The sequence below is a fragment of the Strix uralensis genome, chromosome 15 (assembly GCF_047716275.1).
Source record: "Strix uralensis isolate ZFMK-TIS-50842 chromosome 15, bStrUra1, whole genome shotgun sequence".
Lineage (NCBI taxonomy): Eukaryota > Metazoa > Chordata > Aves > Strigiformes > Strigidae > Strix > Strix uralensis.
The window spans coordinates 12,817,608-12,836,614 of NC_133986.1; the positions used below are offsets into that span (position 1 = coordinate 12,817,608).

A 19,007-nucleotide genomic window follows, 5' to 3' on the forward strand; every position below is an offset into this window, starting at 1 on the left:
CAAAAATAATCCCCTTTTGCTTCAGTCTGAATGCATCATTTCAATAAAACCTGAACATTTAGCTCTAATTTCATATTGTAAAACTTTCAAAGCAAAACACAGGACTTCCTAATATTGGTTGAATTATCCCTTCCTGCATTTTTCTCCCCCAGAACCGCTGTGAAGCCACCCTCATTTCATATAGTGTCTCATTTGGATTAGAATTACATTCCCCAAGGGTTTTTTTGTGGGGACTGGTTTTACAGATCAGCTTAAGACATTTGCTTTTTCTTTCGAATCAACACTGGGCTCTTCCAGTTTCTGAGACTCGAGGTCTCTTGTTATTTTCAAGCGTTTCTCTGTAAGCAGGAAGGACAGCAAGTTCTCCCTACATCCTCTTCAATCCAAGACGTGCCGTTTCTTAGCCCTAGCACTCACACGCCTTACGGAACAGAGGGACCAAGAGGTTTCCAGGAAAACCGCTTCAGCTGGCAGCGCCGCTTCCGCGGCGGACGGCAAACAGCCCAGGAGCGAAGGCAGCGGCGAGTCCTTGTGCCAGCCCGTGCCGTGCCGTGACTCACCGCCGCTGCCGGCAGCCATGCGGGAAGAGGTGGGAGATGAGTTTTGGAGAGGTCCCCCCGCTGCCTGCCATGTGTAAGAGCCTGGGAACAAGGACGCAGCGATCAAAGCTGGTCGCAGGAGGGTCCCTGCCCTCCTGCTCCCGTTGGCCGGTTCAAAGCCGGGTGCCCATCCACCCTCCTTGTAGGGGCAGCAGGGAAGCAGCAGCATGTCCCAAGGGCCGTTCTGTTTGTGCCAGCGAAAGGGGAAGAGATGAGTCAGCCTCTGCAGATGACCCTCTCTCTCTCCCTCCCGCGACTAGAGAACTGCCTTAACTCAAGCATGCCTGGATCTTTCTCCAGCTGACATCAGGCAAGACGAAAGGTGGCCTGGGCCATTGAGCTCGCTGCTTGCAGCACCTCAGGCGATCTCCTGCAGGTTTACACTGACTCGTGAGATTTGAAGGACATGAGACCCGGACACAGTTATGTTCAAAACCAGCATTTCCTCCAGAACAGGGCTGTGGGCAACCTTGGTCCCAGGAAGGAGTCACGGTGGGGGGACAGGACACCCACATACGGACCTTCCCCCCCAACTCCTGTGAAGGAAAGTATTCCCTGGAGGAGTGACAAGGGGAGCAGGGCCCACTCACCCCTCCTCATGGCAGCTGGAGGAAGCCACGGCTAGCCTGCTGACAGCTCTAGGAAACTCCTCCTGGTTGTAATTACAGCCCAGACACACACGCAGGCCTTGGCTGAATAAACCTGCTGAATCTGGCCTCGCACAAGCTGTGCAGCAAGTGACGATGCTCGACCTCCAGACCAAGCAGAGAGAAAATACTGAGATCTAGAGATGAAAGTACACCCAGCAGGTCAAGCACCAGGTCTGTGTAACAGGCGGGAAATCACTCTGAGCCACCGGTGTCCGTTATTTTGATGGTATTGTACACACACACAATTTATTGCTATGCAATGGACTCTTTGGCTCACCTTTAAGAGGTTTCTCAGCTGCAGCTCTTGTTGCTAACCTTTATGATGGATTTTCACCACTTCACACAACCTGGGATCCTGCAGTCCTCTTGTTTCACTGCTCTCTCCAGTCCCATGTTTGCTGTGGGCTCCACTGTACCCCAGGCTATTCCCTGAAGCCACACAACACCAGGAATTATATGAGCAGAGCAGCAGGGTTTTTGTCAGAAGAGGTGGGCGGCAAAATTACACTTAGCACTTTTAAAAAACACCTCGCCTATCACCAGCGAGGCAAGCACAGTCTGCGGGGAGCAGGGGGGGTTTTCCCGAGGACAGAGCAGCTCACCCAGCCGGGCTGCTGCCCCGCCAGTGCCCAGGGCACACACAGCCCCGGCGCAGGGGACCCCTGCAAAGACACAAGGAACTAAGGATGGCAACAGGCTCTTTAAATTGACTCATACACCTAGATCCTGCCTTCGGGCTCGGAGCCCCATCTCTGGGGCTGGAGAGGCAGATGGCCCTTTTCTCCCACAGGCAGTGAAGCCCGAGGTATTTTGCAGACACAGCTGGAAGCCTGAACTCCTGAACTACACAGATAGGTGCTCGGGCAAAGGTACTGCCACGAAACAGCTTGACAGCTAGCAACGGGTCCTGGGCTGCTTAAAACTCTCGACAAATAAACACCATCAAGGCTGAAATAATAGTTTTAAAAAAGACTTCATTTTGGTTTTTTGAAGGAAAGTACATATAGATTTCTATTCCCAACAACAGCAAGAAATCATGAACTTCCCAATGACAAGGCAGTTTTATTTCCATAATTGCCTAAAGCAATAATAAACCTGAGCCACACGACACCCGATCAATCACTCATGACAAACAGGGGAAAATTTCTATGGTGTTTATCCGAAGAACAGTCTGTGGGTTCGTGATGACTGAAAAAGAACGAAAAGAGAAAAAAAAACATGAGCTGAGAGCAGAGAACTGCTGCATACCTTTTGGAGGCTCCTGCTGGCTCAGCCACCTCAGGTGAAGACATGCTGAGGCACAACGGCTGCCAGAAGGGGGGTGCAGATGCGGCCGCGGACCCTTGGCACGGCACAGGCCAGGGCCCCGGGCAGAGCTCCCGTGGGACTGGGGCAGCCTGCTCAAGGTTTTAGCGTCCATTCCATAAAAAACCAGTCATGCTTTCCTCTCTCTGCCGTACCTGAGAAGGGGCAGAGAGCCTACCACAGGATACTGTTAGGACTTGCCAATACCTGTGATTACATATCCAGTATTTAAGGCTTGGGAAAGAGAACAAGACTGCTTTTCTCCCCAGGATACTTTTTTTCAGCAAGGCCTTTCGCAAGGCCACCTAGTGCTGGAGCAAGGGCAACCCAAGCAACTGTGCTCTGGACACAGTGGGACACTGGGGTGCCAGGAGGGGCCCTGGGGATACGGTGAATGAGTCTCCCCAGCTGCTGTCCCTGTGTCACGATCCCTCCCCCTCCCAGATCCAGCAACAAACCAGCAGGGAAGGAAGCTCCTTTCATCTTACTTTTCTTCCGCTGATAGTTGTGCCTCTTCCAAAAGCGCATGTTAATTTTTGGCCACGACTCCGTCTTTTCAATCACAGTAGCCTCCACGCGGACGAGATCTTTCCTTAAAAGTAAATTTTAAAAGTATTGCTTTTTAATTATCTACGTTCTCCTTCTATCAGTGAGCAGGTTTCTGGGGAACAGTGACATACAGACAACACCCCCTCTGCCTTACAGAGCCCAGAGCCACGGGAACTAGAAAGTCACCATGGAAGGAGGGCAACCCCTCTGGTTGTTGGCTTCACTGTGCGAGAACAAAAGCCTCGAGGTGCTGGACGTGGATCAGTCAAGTGATGTGATCGTCTGCAGGGCAGCACCTCTCTGTCATGGGAGGGATAAGATCTGAAACAGCTACGGAGCCAGTAGTAAGATGAACCTGCAGGAACTTGTAGGATTATAGTGATATAAATTCCCCTGGCACGTTCACATGATCTGATGTGTCCTACCTTGCTTACAGTACAGGGTAAACCCACCCGTGGCCCCTCTGCTCAACACAGAATTCCTTCCTCCTTCTATAAAGCATCACAGACAGCTGGAGGAAAGTCTTCTCACCTTGCTCACCTGAATAAGTCCTGGCAAAGGCTCAGTGAAAGAGATCTAGCCCACTGTTTCTGGCAAGAAGCACAGCTAATTGGCTGCTGGAGCCAATCACTTCTCCTCCCACGTGCCTCTCTTCTGCCTCCCACTATTGGTCTGTCCTGCTTGTTTACCCAAAATTGAAAGAGAAGCTGGGGACTCACTGAGGATTCCACGTACTGTTCCCTGCCCCACAGCTGGGGGAGTTCAGGCTGAGCAGTGAGACCGCTCAACAACTCAAAATATTTCTAAAGCTCATTTCTACACATGGAAATTCTCAGCAAGTAAACATCCTCCTCCCTGAGGATGGAGATGAAGAGAAGAATATGTCCCGTACTTCCTTCACAGGTGAGTAAAATCACAGAGCAATCCATCCCCCCACACCACCTTACCAACAGACACAGACACACCTCTGCCCACCCGGGGCTTCTGCAGAGCTCCAAGAGAAGAAGTCCTGATGAAGTTAGGAAAAGAGCGCTGGGATTTCCAGCTGCCATCTGAAAAACGCCAGAGCTGGAGAACAAGGTGGTCTGAAGGACACGCTGGGGGACTAGCTACCTGTCTGCACAACAGCTGCTCTCTGGGAAGACAAGCACCTCCAGACAAGAGCCAGACTAAAGCTTTGGAAAGAGTGGTTTTAATCAACAGCCACAATGGAGGAGGAAGAGATGCTCTTCCATGCAGCATCACTGCAGAATACCATTAAAAACTCATTAGCATGCTCCCTTCGCCACCGGAAGACATTTAAAGAACATTTTCCTGACAAACGACTCTGTCTGCACTTAGCGGGGGCAGAGGGGGGAAGCCCATCCAGCCCAACTGTTCCAGCAAGGTCACCAGGAGGCCAAAGGCGTCAAGACATTTGCCATCTCTCTGAACATCTACCCTCTGGGGTGTAATATATGTCAGAGACTGAATCCTTGAGGGAGGAGGGACAGCCAGCCAGAGGAGAACACTGATACATCTGCATTTAGTAACTAGCCCAGAAGAAAACAGACATAAATTAATCTAGATTTTAGGAGACCACTGGGTGACCCTGACACCCCAGCGATGGGGCCCAACAGCAGCACTGAGATACGCAGCAGCTTTGCAACTCTAGGAAAGAAACCAGGGAGCGACCTGCGCTGCAGGGCTGGCCACCTTCTACCACTGCAATTAGGGAGCTACTCCTTCTGCGTCTGCTTCCTGCCCACTGAGGGCAAAGGCAAAGCTAAACTCCCCCTGACTTCTCACAGGCTTGGACCATAAAAGCACGTAAGAAACTCCCTCACGATCATCACATGGGAAACCTGGAAAGTGGCCAGGCCAGATAAAGTGACCCGGTCACTGAAATCTGTGCGGCTCTCCGGAGAGCCAGGGTTTGCAGTAGCACGGCCGAGCTACCCCCGACACAGCTCTCGCCACGGGACCTCCCTGGCTGTCTTCAGCCTTGGGCAGCATCCAGCCAAAGGGAGAAACACGGCCACAGATCTGTAGATAAGTGTCCCCCTACATTGCTCGCAGACTCAAACCACCAGAGCTGTCAAGCAGATCTTTAAGGGTATTGTTGAGACAGTTGAGTATCCATGCGTGGCTCCACTCTGCCAGTCAAAGTTCAAGGCCAAAGGGCCCCAGTGAGTCCTCCTCTGTTGGACAAAGCACCAGGACCTGCTGGTGGCAAGGCTGAAGCACAGCAGGAACCAACTTGCTGGTGATATGCATATGAACAGAAAAGCTCTCAGCGAAATAGAGCCCAAGGAAAAAAAAAAGTCTTTATCAGATGTTTTGGGTATGACTGGAATGTCCATAAAAATAAAAAGGGGGTCACACATTTCCCAGAGTCTGACACAGACTGTCAGGCCTGCTGCTTTCAGCAGCAAAGTATTTCATGACAAAGCACATCTATCAGATTTTTGCAGGAGGCAAGAAAAATTCACACTGAAATCTCATAGATCTATGTTGGGCTGAAAGCTACTGTCATTAAGCAGCGAAAAAGATCCAGGCAACACCCAACCCCAATGGATCATAACTCTCAGAGGTAATAACTCCAAGTGACAAGCTCGCTTGCTCCCTGCAGAAGGTAACTGAACCCCAGCCTGGCTGTCTGGGAAAAGAACAGATCCAAGGCGCTTTGTCATTTCCACTGAAGGCACCGAAAGAAAGGGCAGGTAGCAGGAGAAAGAGCAAGGCTCATCTAGAGGAGAAAATTCCTATCAGCAGTCCTTTGTCGAGAAATCAGCTAAACTTTCTCACTGAGGCACCGTTCATTTCCCTCACATCTAAAACAGCCGAGGGCACTCAACCGATGGCCTGAAACGCAAACCTGCCCAAGGGTACACTCCCTTCTAGCACAGCTTTAACAGGGCACAACAATGTCTGTGTCCTGCCCGACACCCTTGTGCCAGTTGCCCAGACAGCGAGTTACTTCCCAGCAGATTCCAGAGCAGAAGCCAGCCAGAAGGTCCCAGAATAGCCTCTGCCACGCAGATATGTTTTGTTGCACTGTTGTTTTTTAAGGCTTCAGAGGAGTGTCATCTTGGGAGGTATCTGGCTGCTACAGAAAATTAAAACATGACCATCTGTCCAAAACAGGACAAGTTCCTACCCGCCTCCAACTCTGAACAGGGAGTGCAGCTGTAAGGAACTGTCTTACGCAGACACTGGTGCAAGCATTCACTGATGTGTTTATTTTTAAAACAACAGAAAAACAAAGCCGCCTTTGTTCGCATCCAACCTCTTATCTCCGCTCCAAAATATTTGTGGTTTGGGCACAACTGGGAGAAATTGAGAGAACTGCAGGCCACGCTGCTTGTGACACGCTGGGCTCTGCTTTCCTCTCCCCAGCCCGTCCTGGGGAGCTGCGGACTCGGGAGGCTTCCCCACAGCTGGAGGGAGGATGGCACCTCCCCAGCAGCCTTTCATTCTGCCTGGTCAGCCTCCTCCTCCTCCCACTGATCTTCCTCTGCCAAAGTTACTGGAGTTCAGACGCGCAGGTTTGCTCTGCTTCAAGCAACTGACAGCGCTTTCCACACACTTAGAGCACCTGAAGGAACCAAAGAGCTGTTTTTCTTCCCGCCCCAGAGCTTCTGGGACTTGGGCCACATGCCAAGTCCAGCACACAAACAGAGAGTTGCAAAGAACCAGCCCAGGGCCACTAGTCAAGAGCCAGGCGAAGGACGGGGCTCCTGAGCTGCCTGCAGTGGCACATCCCTGTCTGCAGAACCGGGGCTCTTGGCTGCATTTCCGCAAGATGACATTTCTAGTCCTAATAATGAGATTTCCCTTCCTAAAAATCCTCCACAAGTGCAATATCTGGCGGTAATTCAAAGACTCCTGACGATGTGCTATCCCAGATCTATCTGCAGTCCTGTTAAAAGGACTGGCAGCCCCCAAAATCCTGTCTGGCCCAGGGAGCCTGGGCAGTTGCCACCAGTGTGACTGAAGCTACGTTATCAGCTGTACAAACACGTCACCAGTAACTCATCAGTACCAGCAGCCTCTGGTACCACAGAGAGCACTCAGAAGTGAAATCAATCTGAAACCACGTGGTATTTCTAACCCTGAACCTACAAGCCACCAAGAAATAATTCTCAGAGGCACAAGTTCCTCCTTATCTGACCACCCTCTGCCAGAGTCGCTGCGGTTCAAGCTAAGACCCAGGCACGTGGTTTAGCCTGCAGCCAGACCGCAGCCCATGCTTCCAGATACTCTGAGCACCTGCAACCCACCTTATCTTGACTTGTGTTTTACCACTAAAACCTCTTGTCCTGGAGAAAACAACAGCTCCTGACTGCTGCTGGGTTGCACTAAGAGCTGAGCAATAACACCTGGGCCACACACCACTTCCTTTTGATAAAGCAAAGGCTGAAAAAGCAGCTGTTCTCTAGCAAGTCCTACAGCACTGGGATGGGGACGGTGCCAAGGAGGTAAACTCCTTCTCCCCAGTTCTGTGGCTGCTGGACTGTGTGACCAGGAGGAAGGGAAAAATCAGGAACTCTGAAATTAAGATTAAGGCCTGCTGGGTTAACACAAGGGCAAAAGGAAATGGGTTAAAAAAAAAAACCAAGTCACATTAGGGGATGGGAAAGGATTTCTGGGTTATTCCAAGAAGACTACCACTGAAATTAGGGTAAGGGAGTAAAGATGTTGAAGAGCAAGATTTACTGCTCATTTGTGCAAAGCCCATACCACGCAAAAAAGATCCAATGCACACCAATATCCCGCCGTTACCCCAGAAATGGGCACTGCTGCTCTATCCTGGCACTGCGGCGATGGTCAGAGTCAGCAGAGCCATCAGCTGGTTTTATTGGTGGCTCTTTCAAAAGCCACGGGGCTGGGAAAAAAGCTACTGCTGATAAATCCAGGTTTCCCTTCAGTTTCAGGGACTGTCGGAGACCTGAAGCTACAATTAAGTACAAAAATTGTCTTGTGTGAGGCATCTTACCCCAGGAGCGGCCTTCCAATAAGTGTGAAGTCATCAGCACCAACCAGCAAAACCTATGGAAAAATAAATCAAGGCATTTATCACTGGTTCATTGTCCCAGCAGAAGTGTAAGCAGATTCTTCCAGATTCTACAGTCATCATAAAGGAGTCAAACTGCTTAAAAATAGACCTTTACCCATTTCAAACCTGACATTGTTACTAGAGAGGGATGGTGGGGAAAGGCAGCTATCATGCAAGAAACAGGTTCATTAAACAGTCTTCCAAGAGAGCTTATCCTACTAAAATTCGCTTTAGAAGTATCTTCCACGTTGATCAGAACACACTGAACCTTTCTGTTCTGGCTCACCAGTAGCTGTAAAAGATATGAAAAGCAATACAGGGAAGGAGAATAACATGCCTTGTGTGGGATCTGAACGAATGGCAGCTCATAAAATCACTGGATTTTTATAGCAGCTGCTACATATCCCGGCAGAGAAACACTTTCCTCCACGGAGATGGGCAATAAGGAAATGAACATCTGGGGGGATTCTCCACCCCAGGGACTCGTCCTTCTGTTTTGGGGCACTCTGACCACCTGCCTGTCTAAAGGACCAGCAGGGTAGCAGGGGATGTGTGAGAAGAGGCGGCGTTCCTTGCAGACCTCCTCCCTCCCCACGCTGATCGTTCGGCAGCAGCTAGAAGCAACAAAGGTCACAAGCTGTTCTGACTTTTGTTTCAGACACATGCTTGCCAGTAAAATCCCCAAAGGGTTATGGTGGTTAGGCAAGTTTTTCACCTTCTTCACTCCCATCTAGACCTTTGCATTCCTAGCTGGCTACTCCACGCAGTCACTCCACTCCGTTGCGTACAAGGACGCAGGAGCCAGCTGAAGGCACGTCTAAAAATCTGCTTCAAAACTGGACTTCAGAGCAGTGGCTGAGTAGAAAAACTGCCCGGCTCTCCTCAACTGCTTGCTTGGCTCTAACAACCAACATTAAGCCAACAGAATCCCACTTCATAATCTTTCGTTTCAGATTCGGATTAGTAAGCCTCTACAAGTCCCTGCTAGTTAACCAGGGCTAAGGCTATTGAATTGCATCTTGGCAATTCTCCCCTCCATGCACCATTCCTCTCCCTCCACCCAACACACTCAGCCTCAGTGCGATAAGGATCTCGCAAAGCACCGAGCAGGGACAGTCCCCCTGGGAGTACTGCAAGTATTTTGGGTGTGCGAGTCTCAAGGTAAACACAGTCTTTAGTTGCCGTCTCTAGAAACAACAACTATAATTCTCTTTTTTTGGATGAAGTTAGTACAACAAACATTTGTCTCCCAACAGTCTGGCACGACTCATTCCAACCCTGTTCAACAGAATCACACTAATAATATCACTAACAGAGTAACTGAAATGGGAACAAAACTAAGGCAAAGCAAACAGCTGGAGTGAGAACGGGGAATCCAACAGGAGCTCTTCCGGATGTGTTTTTAAAAACTAGTTATGGGTTTTGCCTCAAGGAACATTCACAGGCAATTTCTCTGGCCCCACACGCAGCATGGTACGTCACCTTTTCCATCCGGATTCGGTCTCCACATTCAGCCTCCAGTACGTTGTCCATCATAATCAAGTCTTCACTGGTTATTTTCCACTGCTTGCTGGCGAAGTGGACCACAGCGAAGAGCCGTCCGTACTGCCCCGTCGCGATCATCTCGTTCACCTTTTGTACCACCTCTGTGGGCAAAGAGCAGGGCAGGAATCAGGGCAGAAAACCCAGCAAGGTATGAAGAGCTGCTCAGAACTCCTTCAGCCACACTGCTCTCCCACCAACACTCTCATCTTCCGGGAATCTTTAAGCAAGGACCAACAGCAATGATGTTTCCTAGAACGTGTGAGCCTCCCTTTTGTGAACTTAATGACCTATTTGTGTTTTAGTTGCTGGCAAACCCATGCATAAGTAAGCACCTAATACATATACTGTGCAGCTAATCTATGACCTGACTTCTCAGCCTATTTCTTAAGCATCCTACAAGGCTCTGTATTCAGATGTAAAGGGCTCCAGACAAGAGCACTTATCCACACATCCAACGTTTGGAGGGGAGCTCCCCTCAATGTCCAAGTCACACGCAGAAGGCCCAGGACTGTGTAAGGCATGCAGGAACATCAGGAAGAGTTTGGCAACGTACACAGGAAAAAGGTCTCCAGTCTACTAACAAATCCTGGCCTGAGAACCTGTACCCACAGCAAAGCCAAGAGAGACCTTCCCCTCACTCCCTCCCAGAACATCCCTTCCCCCAGGCACACACCTGCCGAGCAGGCGTCAGGAGCAGCGCACATCCCAGAGATGAGCTCCTGCACATGAACAAACTCCATTTTCTGTGATCAGCTTCCTGAGCAGCTAAGCCAAACACAATTTTTATGGGAACACCAAAAGGTGTTGCTTAATGAGTGTCATTCCACCGCCAAATAGTAGCTTTCCACTCCCTCGAGCTGGTCAGAAAAGGAGTAACTTTTCTGTAACTGGAAAAATAGATTTTCTTCATTGTCCTCAGAAGTGGCTGAATCATTTTTTCTTGGAATGTAAACCAAACAAGAAACATTTGGGAGAGACAGGAATTTATCAGCCAGTCAAACCAACCCCAGCCCTTACAGGAACACTCTGAAAGTGTCCAAGTTTCAACCCAGCAGATGCAAACTATTAAAGGTAGAGGTGAGAACAGAAATTATTTGCAAGGCAGTAATGGGTGCAGTTCCTACTACAATGAAGAGTTTAGCTTCTGTGTTGCTGGAACTGCTGTCCCAGAAAAATCTACTGTGTGCTCTTCCCTGATTCACAGTGTCCCACTACAGAAAGTGCAGAGAATACAAACCCCTTCCCTTTGTTACACCCTCAACTACACAACAGGTACAATAAATTTTTCCAGCTCTAAACTGCTGCTCTAGGTGTATCAGTAGTCCTGTGGTCAACATTTCAAACCCAAAATTTCAAAATGCTGGCCTACAATTTTCTCTTAGCAAAACCCACGCAGAGTCATGCTCTAACCAGGGTTATTTCCTTGTCAGATTTCAGCTTTCTACCCACGGCACTTTCTCATCTTTTTGTAACCAAAAAAGGTACATTTTCTTCACTGTACTTGGGCTCTGAAGTTGTCGATAACTCTTCCAAACACCTCTGGTGACAGGAAACATCAAGTGATGTCACCATCTGATCGCTACTACGGCTCCAATCTCCACACCCCTGGAGCGACCCCTCTGAAAAGATCCGTGGCTGTTTCCACAGCCAGCGGGAGACTAGAAGGCGGAATTCAAATGCTCTTGCTGTTGTTTGCATTGGATGAGCACAGCCAGAAGATAACGAGGCAACCTCATCAACAGTAGGAGGTTACAAGGCACGGAAATGGCAGCGGCCCCAAGGATCCCATGTGAATCAGTCGGGGGAACGTGGGACCCTGCTCCCCACGGGGCTTCAGCAAATCAAACCCAGCAGTTTATGGTTCACTCGGGGGTCAAACCACGCGCAGGGACAGAGTGCTCCTCTGTCAGTTGAGCAATCCCAGGAGCGCAAAGGAGATAAAAAGCAGAAATAGAAACAGCCAGAGAGGAGACCTGGAGCAGAAGGCTCTCTCCAAAGCACATCACTCGCCCAGTTATTAACACAGATGACAGGAGACTATCTGCTAAAGGCAGACACAACGCAGCTTTTCTCCTCTCACTCCCTCCTTGGAAAAGAGCTCCTCTCCTTTACCCCCTGGCTCTCCCAGCTAACACAGAGAAGTCGGGTGCCTTTCAGAGACATCCCAGAGGTTAACGCAACGAGACAGGCTGCCTGTTAACAACCTCAGGAGCTCGCTGCCTGCACGAAGCACACGCTGCTAATTGCTGCCACCACCATAAAAGCAATTCACCTGCCAGGGCTCGTTACTGCCAGTGCTGAGAACCACCCCCCAGGCTGGCTTCCCCAGCGCCAGCCCCAGCAGGGTCTGGGCGACAGCAGCCCCGCCTGGGCAGCGCGAGGCCAGACACACGCACCTTCTCTGTGTTTGATTTTCACACCCCAGCTGCCAGGGGAACCTCTGCCTGGCTACAGGCAGAAGGCTGACGTGTCCTGGGAAGGCTCAGCACTGAGGACGGCTGCTGGAGCACTACGGGCACAACCTGAGGCGCGGGGCTGACCGCTGTACGGTCCACGGGCTCCCTTCAGGAGGGCCACTGCCTGCGCCCAGCAGGCCTGACAAGATGCGGGGACAAGAACGTCTTCACTAACACCATGTCACTTCCCAGCTGCTCGCTGCCTTCTGTCACACCTCTGCAGCTCTGCTGTGTGCCCACCATCCAACTGCTTTGCTGGCTCTTGTGTTCTGTTTGATGCACCAAAATATACCAGCTCCCTGACGTGCCCACCATCCAACTGCTTATGTTGGCTTTAGCTTTTTGATTTATCCATTAAAAGAAAAATAATTGTTTTCTCCTGTCCGAAAGGCTTGTTTCATGCTTTAGAAAGCAACACACCCCATCAGGTAAGACTCCTCTGGGAGTGTTACAAGCTGTCATAAATGAAGGACACCTCATATTCCACCCAAATCTCCAACAGCAGCAGCTGGAGCACAAATCCAGTGACACTAACACACGCCAGAAATAAGACAAAAATCTCAAAGAACAAAAACTGCTCTAGTCATTGAAGACACTTATGGATGCTCAGTCAGGCCACCAGTGACAACACTGGAGTGCTCCTCTCCACTTGGGAGACTGGAGAACTTTACCTGCATGATACTTCGCTTCTTCTATGGGATCTGGAAGTTTCACTTCAGGCCATGGGGGTGAAGTCAGAGATGTTTTGGCAACAAGTCTGTGAACGACAAGGTGAGATTCACTTGTAGCAACAGATATTGTCAAGAGATGTGAAACATGAAGAGAGGATAAAAGGTAGAAGAAGCTGGAGGTGGAGTAGAAAGGAGTTCTCCACTGGGGAGCAGAAGCTGTACAGGAGACTTAATGATTTGTCACTTTGAAAGACTCAACCCAAAGCCCACTTGGGCCAGAAGGCAATTTCCCACAGACCATGTTTCTCCTTGTAGAGGCTCATGAGCAAGGAGAGGTTTTCTATTCCAGTCTCAAGTGTTAGGTATAGAGGGTGGCAGGCAGGGCAAAGCCATGTTACCTCCCTAGGCCTTAACCCAAGGGAGGACACTGGCCATGACAAAGTCCCCAGACCCTCCTCCCAATGCCTGGCAAAAGCACTCCAGTAGGACAAGAAATGCTGCGGAAGTGCTGAAGCTGCAGCCCCTATCAGAAGGCTGTTCAAAAACATGCAGAAAACAACTGGTCTCATTTCTGAGTTCAACCTGCAAATGCTCCACCAAACACAGTTACTGCTCCCAGGGCTTAGCGTCGTTTAGGTCCCCCATGAATTGCAGCAAGTTTTAAGGAAAAGGGATAAACGCCTCGGTGGTTGGTTTGCTTTACTCCCACCCTATCACAAAATTCACTATGGGGAAATAGATTTTTTTTTTTTTTACTGCCCACTTCAGAACGTTATTTGAAGTAGTTTGAAACAAAGGAAGAGTGTAGAAACAGACTGAAGATTAACTGAAAATCAACCCAGACTAGGTTACCACTTGTTCCTGATGTCGAGATGAGCAGCTGGATGTGCTAGTGGTGACCAAGGTCAGCAGCCACCGGTGACTTTCCACCGCCTTGTTTTTACAGACCGGAATTTTGTCACCAACTCCAATGGAAACAGACCTACCTCAAGCCTTGCTTACACCTGAGTTTTATCTAAAAGGCTCTTGTTAAGCTTTTCACAGTATAGACACAAGTTACCTCCACCACAGCTGAGAGGCTGAACACGTTAACACTCCTCAACCCCCTTCAGCAGCGAGTACAAAGCCCAGAAGTTATCTGACAGCGGGGAGCATCTGGGGAGGCAACGCGCCTTTGATGGGCAAGAAGGGCTAACGCGCATTCAGCCAGCCTTGAGCGCTACACGCGAATGACTCACAGCTGTCCTTTTTTCCTCTATTTTTTGAAGCTCTTCTCTGTTAACTAGATGGTTTAGAGAGCCTTAAGACCACAGCTGGGTTCTTTACAGGAGTTATGAGGCTGCTCTTCTTTTGTCACTTACAGCTGCGTTCCCTGAATGGCAGTAACAACGGCTTCTCCCACCTCCGGTGCAATTCAGCATTTAACACCACAAACATTTAGCCCAGAAGCCTCTTCTGTGCCCTAACCATGTCTGCCTCCAAGCCACACCGCCACACTGGGGAGGGACCAGCAGAGGCCCCTAACAAGGCTTCCCAGCCCCACGCCTCTCGGTTCGGGCTGACCACGGAAGGCAGCAGGAGCATGCGCCGTCCCACAGCCAGCCAAGCACAAGCACCGTTCCTCACAATGACTCTGAGCACCAAGATATTTTGCTAAAAGGTGCAAATTAAATCCTTATTCTTCCTGAAAGGGTAGCTTCCACTGTCGTGATAAAGAACTGCTTTAACAACATCTCTTCCAAACACTCTGCAACTGTGCCACTGAGGCAAGAGCCTCACCGTTTCAAGACACTGTGTCAGTCCCTGGAGACCTTCCTGGTGACAGGGCAGGGGCCTCCTGAGCGTCATAACGCGTCCCTGTAGGATAGCGAGCACCGATACCATCGCGGCAGCAACCCCAGCTCAAACTGCACCAGCAACCACATGACCAATTCTCTGCAGAGGAGAACTTACCTGAAGCCTACTCGACTTTCTATGCTTAGATGTTGCTCCCCTACTTACTGAAAAGGGTCTGTGGCTGCCACAACACCCGACACCTTCAGTTCGGTGAATAAAGCGGCAGCTGAAGGCAAACGGGCTACAGCAGGGATACAGAACAAATGCCTGAAAACTGCCGGGGGCGTTCCAGCGAGCAGCCAGCAACATGTTCTTATTAGCTGCCATGGGGGATTCTGTCTGCTTTTCTCAGGATTATCACTGGGGGGGATCCTCTGCCTCCAAACTGAACTATTCCCACCCACCTCAAGCCTCCCCATCAATACTGCAGGTCTTTGTGCACACGCGCTGTTGTTCTTGACAGTGGCACAGGCAGCACTAAATCATGAGAACCCTGCTTAAAACATCAGAGCTGAACAGCAATTAACACTGCTCAAATGTGCCACAGGGTGTTAATTCGAAAATGAAACACTACGTGATACTCACAGTGTGAGTTTGAGCAGAAAAAAATGCAAATGCCACTTGCTTATAATTAGCTGTTTTTCAAGATCTCTAGGACAGGGAGCAACAACAAGGAGGACCAAAGGCAGCTGTTTACATCCCTGCATAACAGGCAGTTACAAAAACTATTGATTTATTCCCAAAGAACTGGGGAGAAAAGCACCTCTCTAAGCAGGGACAGTGCTTTGCACAGGCAGTGCTTTCATCAGAACCACAGTATGTGGCCCAGGGGGCAGGGGAGGAGGCACGAGGCCCATACTGCAGCACTCAGAGCTTCTCCTGAGAGGTGCCAAATGCCTTTACTCAGAAAGAGACACATAACCAAAGGGCACCAGGTTATAGTTCCTTATTAAGCAAGGATCTACAATACCACAGAAACAAGCTTAGATTTAAGGAGGAGGGAGATTCACCCTGGATCTCGGTGAGGTGACCAGAAAGGTAGCAGTTTCTGAAATTTGAAGAGAAAGGTGCTGCTCATTAAAGGCTGTCCCCATCAGAAAGGGAAGTTCAGAATTCCCTGTGTGCGGAGATCCAGGCTTTCTGTAAATAACACAGGATGCGCCAACTGCCTAACAGAAACAAACATCAGATGCTAGTGAAAGACGACAAAATTAACACCAGAGCAGTTGCGTTTGATCAGTTCACTCTGTAATGCCCAGCATACCTCTCAAAGGGCTTTAATTTAGCAAAAGCTCAAAGCACCTGTGAGCAAGTACATAACCGCAAGCACCACGGCTTCGTGGGTCTGCTGCGGGTTTAGCGGTAACGTCGGGCGCTGTGTCATGGAGGCAGAGACCCAAACTGTGTTCCCACACAGTCGAGAAGCAGCGGGCAGAGGCCATCCCTGCACCCTTCAGCAGCACAGAGGGAAGGAGCCAATCTTTTCCCCCCCGATGCTGCTTGCTGCTCGCAGTTCTCCATTTCTGCAGTGTCCCCTCCTGGTTAAGGCAAGCAGCAGCACCGCCCGCAGCTCTGTCTCACCGGAGATCCCAGCAGAGGAAATAAAATAAAGACACAACAAGCAGCTCTCAAAGTGCTGAAACAAACGAAGCCTGAAGGTTTCCTGGCAGGGTGCCCTGTGGTGCTTGGGCTGTAAATCCCGTTTTATGAAGACTGCAGCACAAGTTCAGTATTTATCAGATATCAGAGATGAACCTCGCCTGAGGAGCAGGGTACTGGCACCTGAAAAGATGGGGGGCAGCTGAAACCCCTTCTGCAGTCAAGGACTCGAGTGGTTTCTCTGCTGTCTACTACAGGCTGAATCCACACTGCAGCCCTTTTCTCATTGGATGATCTAATTACCTGTCTCTAGCTGCTTAATTTCACAAATCATCCGAAGCATCCTTCTGGCAAAGGTGACTGGAGGTAGGCAGAGAGTCCAAAACTTATTGGGAAGCGACAGACCAGCAAAGGGGTCGGACAAACCTTTCCAAAGGAAAAACCAGCTGCCCTCCCCACCTCCACCCAGGAAGGTCAGCATTTCGAGGGCAAAAAGCAAAGCAGAAACTCATCTGACATTACCCTTGCTGCAGCGATGTGCTCTGGGAACTCTGGTGCCGAACCACAGATGAAAGCAAGAAGGCTAAAAGGGAGAGAGAGGAAAAGAATTAAAAATAAGCAGCAACTGCTGGACCTTTAGTCCCTGGTCAGGCAGCACTACAGCAAGCGTCACAGCGCTGGTCAGCTTTGAGGTACCATTTTTCTGCCTGTAAAAGCTTTGTTCGGTTTTATCATGACAGGCAAAGATGGGGCGGGGAGCAAAACAAGTCACCTGGTAAGAGAAAGGACCCATCAGTTGTGTGAGCATTGCAAGAGAGCACAAGAAAGGCCTCCCACTGCAAGCACACTTACGTCAAGTGACACTTGGAGCTAGACAACAATTAGATGTGGTTACACTCAGAGCATCCTACCTCTTGGAAAACAACGCAACCACAAGGCAGAGGGGAGGAAGAGGTAGTCTGAAGTACACTATGCTGCACTCTCTTAATTCTGAGAACTCACTGGTGCTGCTAGAAGGATCCTTTCCAGCCCTCTGCACCCTCCAAAACAGGGAGGGGAGTTGTATTACACAACATTTACCAGGTGATTCTCAGCAACTTCTGCTAAGCCTGACAAAGCTTCACTCCACAGAGAGGAGGAAGACAAGGAGCATCGCCAGCCACTCACTGGCCCTGTAGCTCCCAAGCAGACACTGCGATGCCAGGTGAAACAGTGAATGGGAAGAGCAGGGCAGGTTCAGCAGATTTGGGTTTAACACTCCCGTGCCTGGCTTTTCACCACCCCAAACACGCCTCTTCCTTCTAGAGAAGGGGAGCGGAGGAGCTACGCAGCTGAACAAGTCACAGCAATGGAAGGTGGGAATTCAGCTCTTCAGAGCTATGTACACAGGCGCTAACGTTCACCAAAACAGTGAAACTGTGTTACCATTCCAGTAGGCAAATCTTCAAAGAATGAGTGGTTTACTACAACTTAAATTACACTTTGAGTATAGCTTCAGCACTTTTTGGAAAGGAGCTGGGCCCACACACACGGTTAATTAGCAAAAGGAAATGAAGGCCAAAAAAACACACACTCAGGGATTTATCCCCATGTTACCTCAGGGATAACAATCCCCTTTCTGGAACAACGTGCTTAATTAAAAGCCAGACTGTGCACAGCTGCTCTGCAGGAACATTCCCTTTTTCACCCACCATCCAAAGCGTGACTGATACAAGGGACTAGCAAGACCTCTTAAAGCCAAATGTACTTAATCACCTCACTTGCAGAAGCCACAGTTCACCAAGGTTACACTCACCTGACACAGAAACCAAACCCCGATATGAAGCCAGGACCCCCCGAGGCCCCCCAGCCTGCCCCCACCACAAACATCCTGCCAGCTTCCCAGCCCGGCGAGGAAGGGAGGAGGTTGGTGGAGTCCCTACGCCCCGCCCATCCCCTGGATTTTGCTAAAAGGTTCATACCAGGCTAAAAAAAAGTGTATAAGGTCGATTGTCCTATTTGTTAACGTTTCTTCCTCCCTCGCCCCGAACCTTTCCGGCTGCTCTGAGGCCGATGCTGGTGAAGTCCCGGCTCTCTCCTCTCACGCCCCTTTCACCTCCGCAGCTTGCCCGCACCGGGATAGCTCCGGGGCTCACCGGCGGCCACAAGCCGGTCGGGGGCGGGAGCACCTGCCCTGCGAGGGGAGGCCGAGGGGGCTCGCTGGGCCCGCGGAAGGGCCGAACTCCCGGCCCAGCCCCCCCGGGGAGGCCGAGGAGGGGCCAGGCCGCGTCGTTCAAACCGCCGGCGGCGGAGACCCCGCTCCGCCGCCCCCCTCCTTCCCTCCCCCGGCCGGAGCGGAGCTCGGAGCGTCTCGTCCCTCCTCACCTGCCGCCCGCCGCCGGGCCGCTACCGCCGCCGCCATCGCGGTGACCCCCGCCCCGGAAGCGGAAGTGCCCCTCGAGGTCAGAGGGCGGGGTCGTGGGCGGGGCCATGGCGGCGGAGGCGGCGGAGCGGCACCTGGAGCTGCTGCGGGAGGAGCGGGAGGCCGAGCTCGCCGAGAGCAGGTACCGCCGGGCCGGGCCTGTGTGGGAAACCGCGCTGGCTTGTCCCTATAGAGTCTGCTGTCACCTATAGGAGCCCTCGCGCACCGAGCCCGGCGGGGCCGGCTCTCACCCATGGGAAACGCTGATGGATCCCCTCTGGGACCTGCTATTCCTGTGGGAGACCCTGCTGACACCCGTATAGGGCCTGCTGTCACCTATAGGAAACGCTGTTGGACC

The 19,007-nt window shown here is 50.7% G+C and overlaps 2 protein-coding genes across 9 annotated transcripts in view; one reads left to right on the plus strand and one right to left on the minus strand.

Annotated features, from left to right (window-relative positions):
* Positions 1–2,206: 2,206 nt before the first annotated feature.
* On the minus strand, positions 2,207–18,673 carry MRPL21 (mitochondrial ribosomal protein L21). Of its 5 annotated transcripts, none has more exons than XM_074884507.1 (7): positions 18,613–18,673; positions 16,771–16,831; positions 12,814–12,899; positions 9,624–9,787; positions 8,082–8,134; positions 3,043–3,146; positions 2,207–2,437 (listed from the first exon to the last, which is right to left on the minus strand). In XM_074884507.1, the coding sequence occupies exons 1-7, from the start codon at positions 18,647–18,649 to the stop codon at positions 2,373–2,375; spliced, it is 570 nt and encodes a 189-aa protein (XP_074740608.1). In that variant the 5' UTR covers positions 18,650–18,673; the 3' UTR covers positions 2,207–2,372. The 5 variants fall into 5 exon arrangements, with proteins under 5 accessions (XP_074740608.1, XP_074740611.1, XP_074740612.1 ...); XM_074884510.1 differs by lacking the exon at positions 18,613–18,673 and adding an exon at positions 18,210–18,586; XM_074884511.1 differs by lacking the exon at positions 16,771–16,831 and having other exon boundaries at positions 18,613–18,671.
* A 35-nt stretch (positions 18,674–18,708) lies between these two features.
* The window catches only part of IGHMBP2 (immunoglobulin mu DNA binding protein 2), a 44,116-nt gene continuing 43,817 nt past the window's right edge, over positions 18,709–19,007 (plus strand). For all 4 annotated transcript variants that reach the window (XR_012631004.1, XM_074885048.1, XM_074885046.1 and 1 more), the window contains exon 1: positions 18,709–18,791. Coding sequence is in view for 3 of the 4 variants with exons in the window: in XM_074885048.1 (XP_074741149.1) it covers positions 18,718–18,791 (74 nt within the window). In the remaining variant the exon portion in view is untranslated. The remainder of the gene's footprint in view (positions 18,792–19,007) is intronic.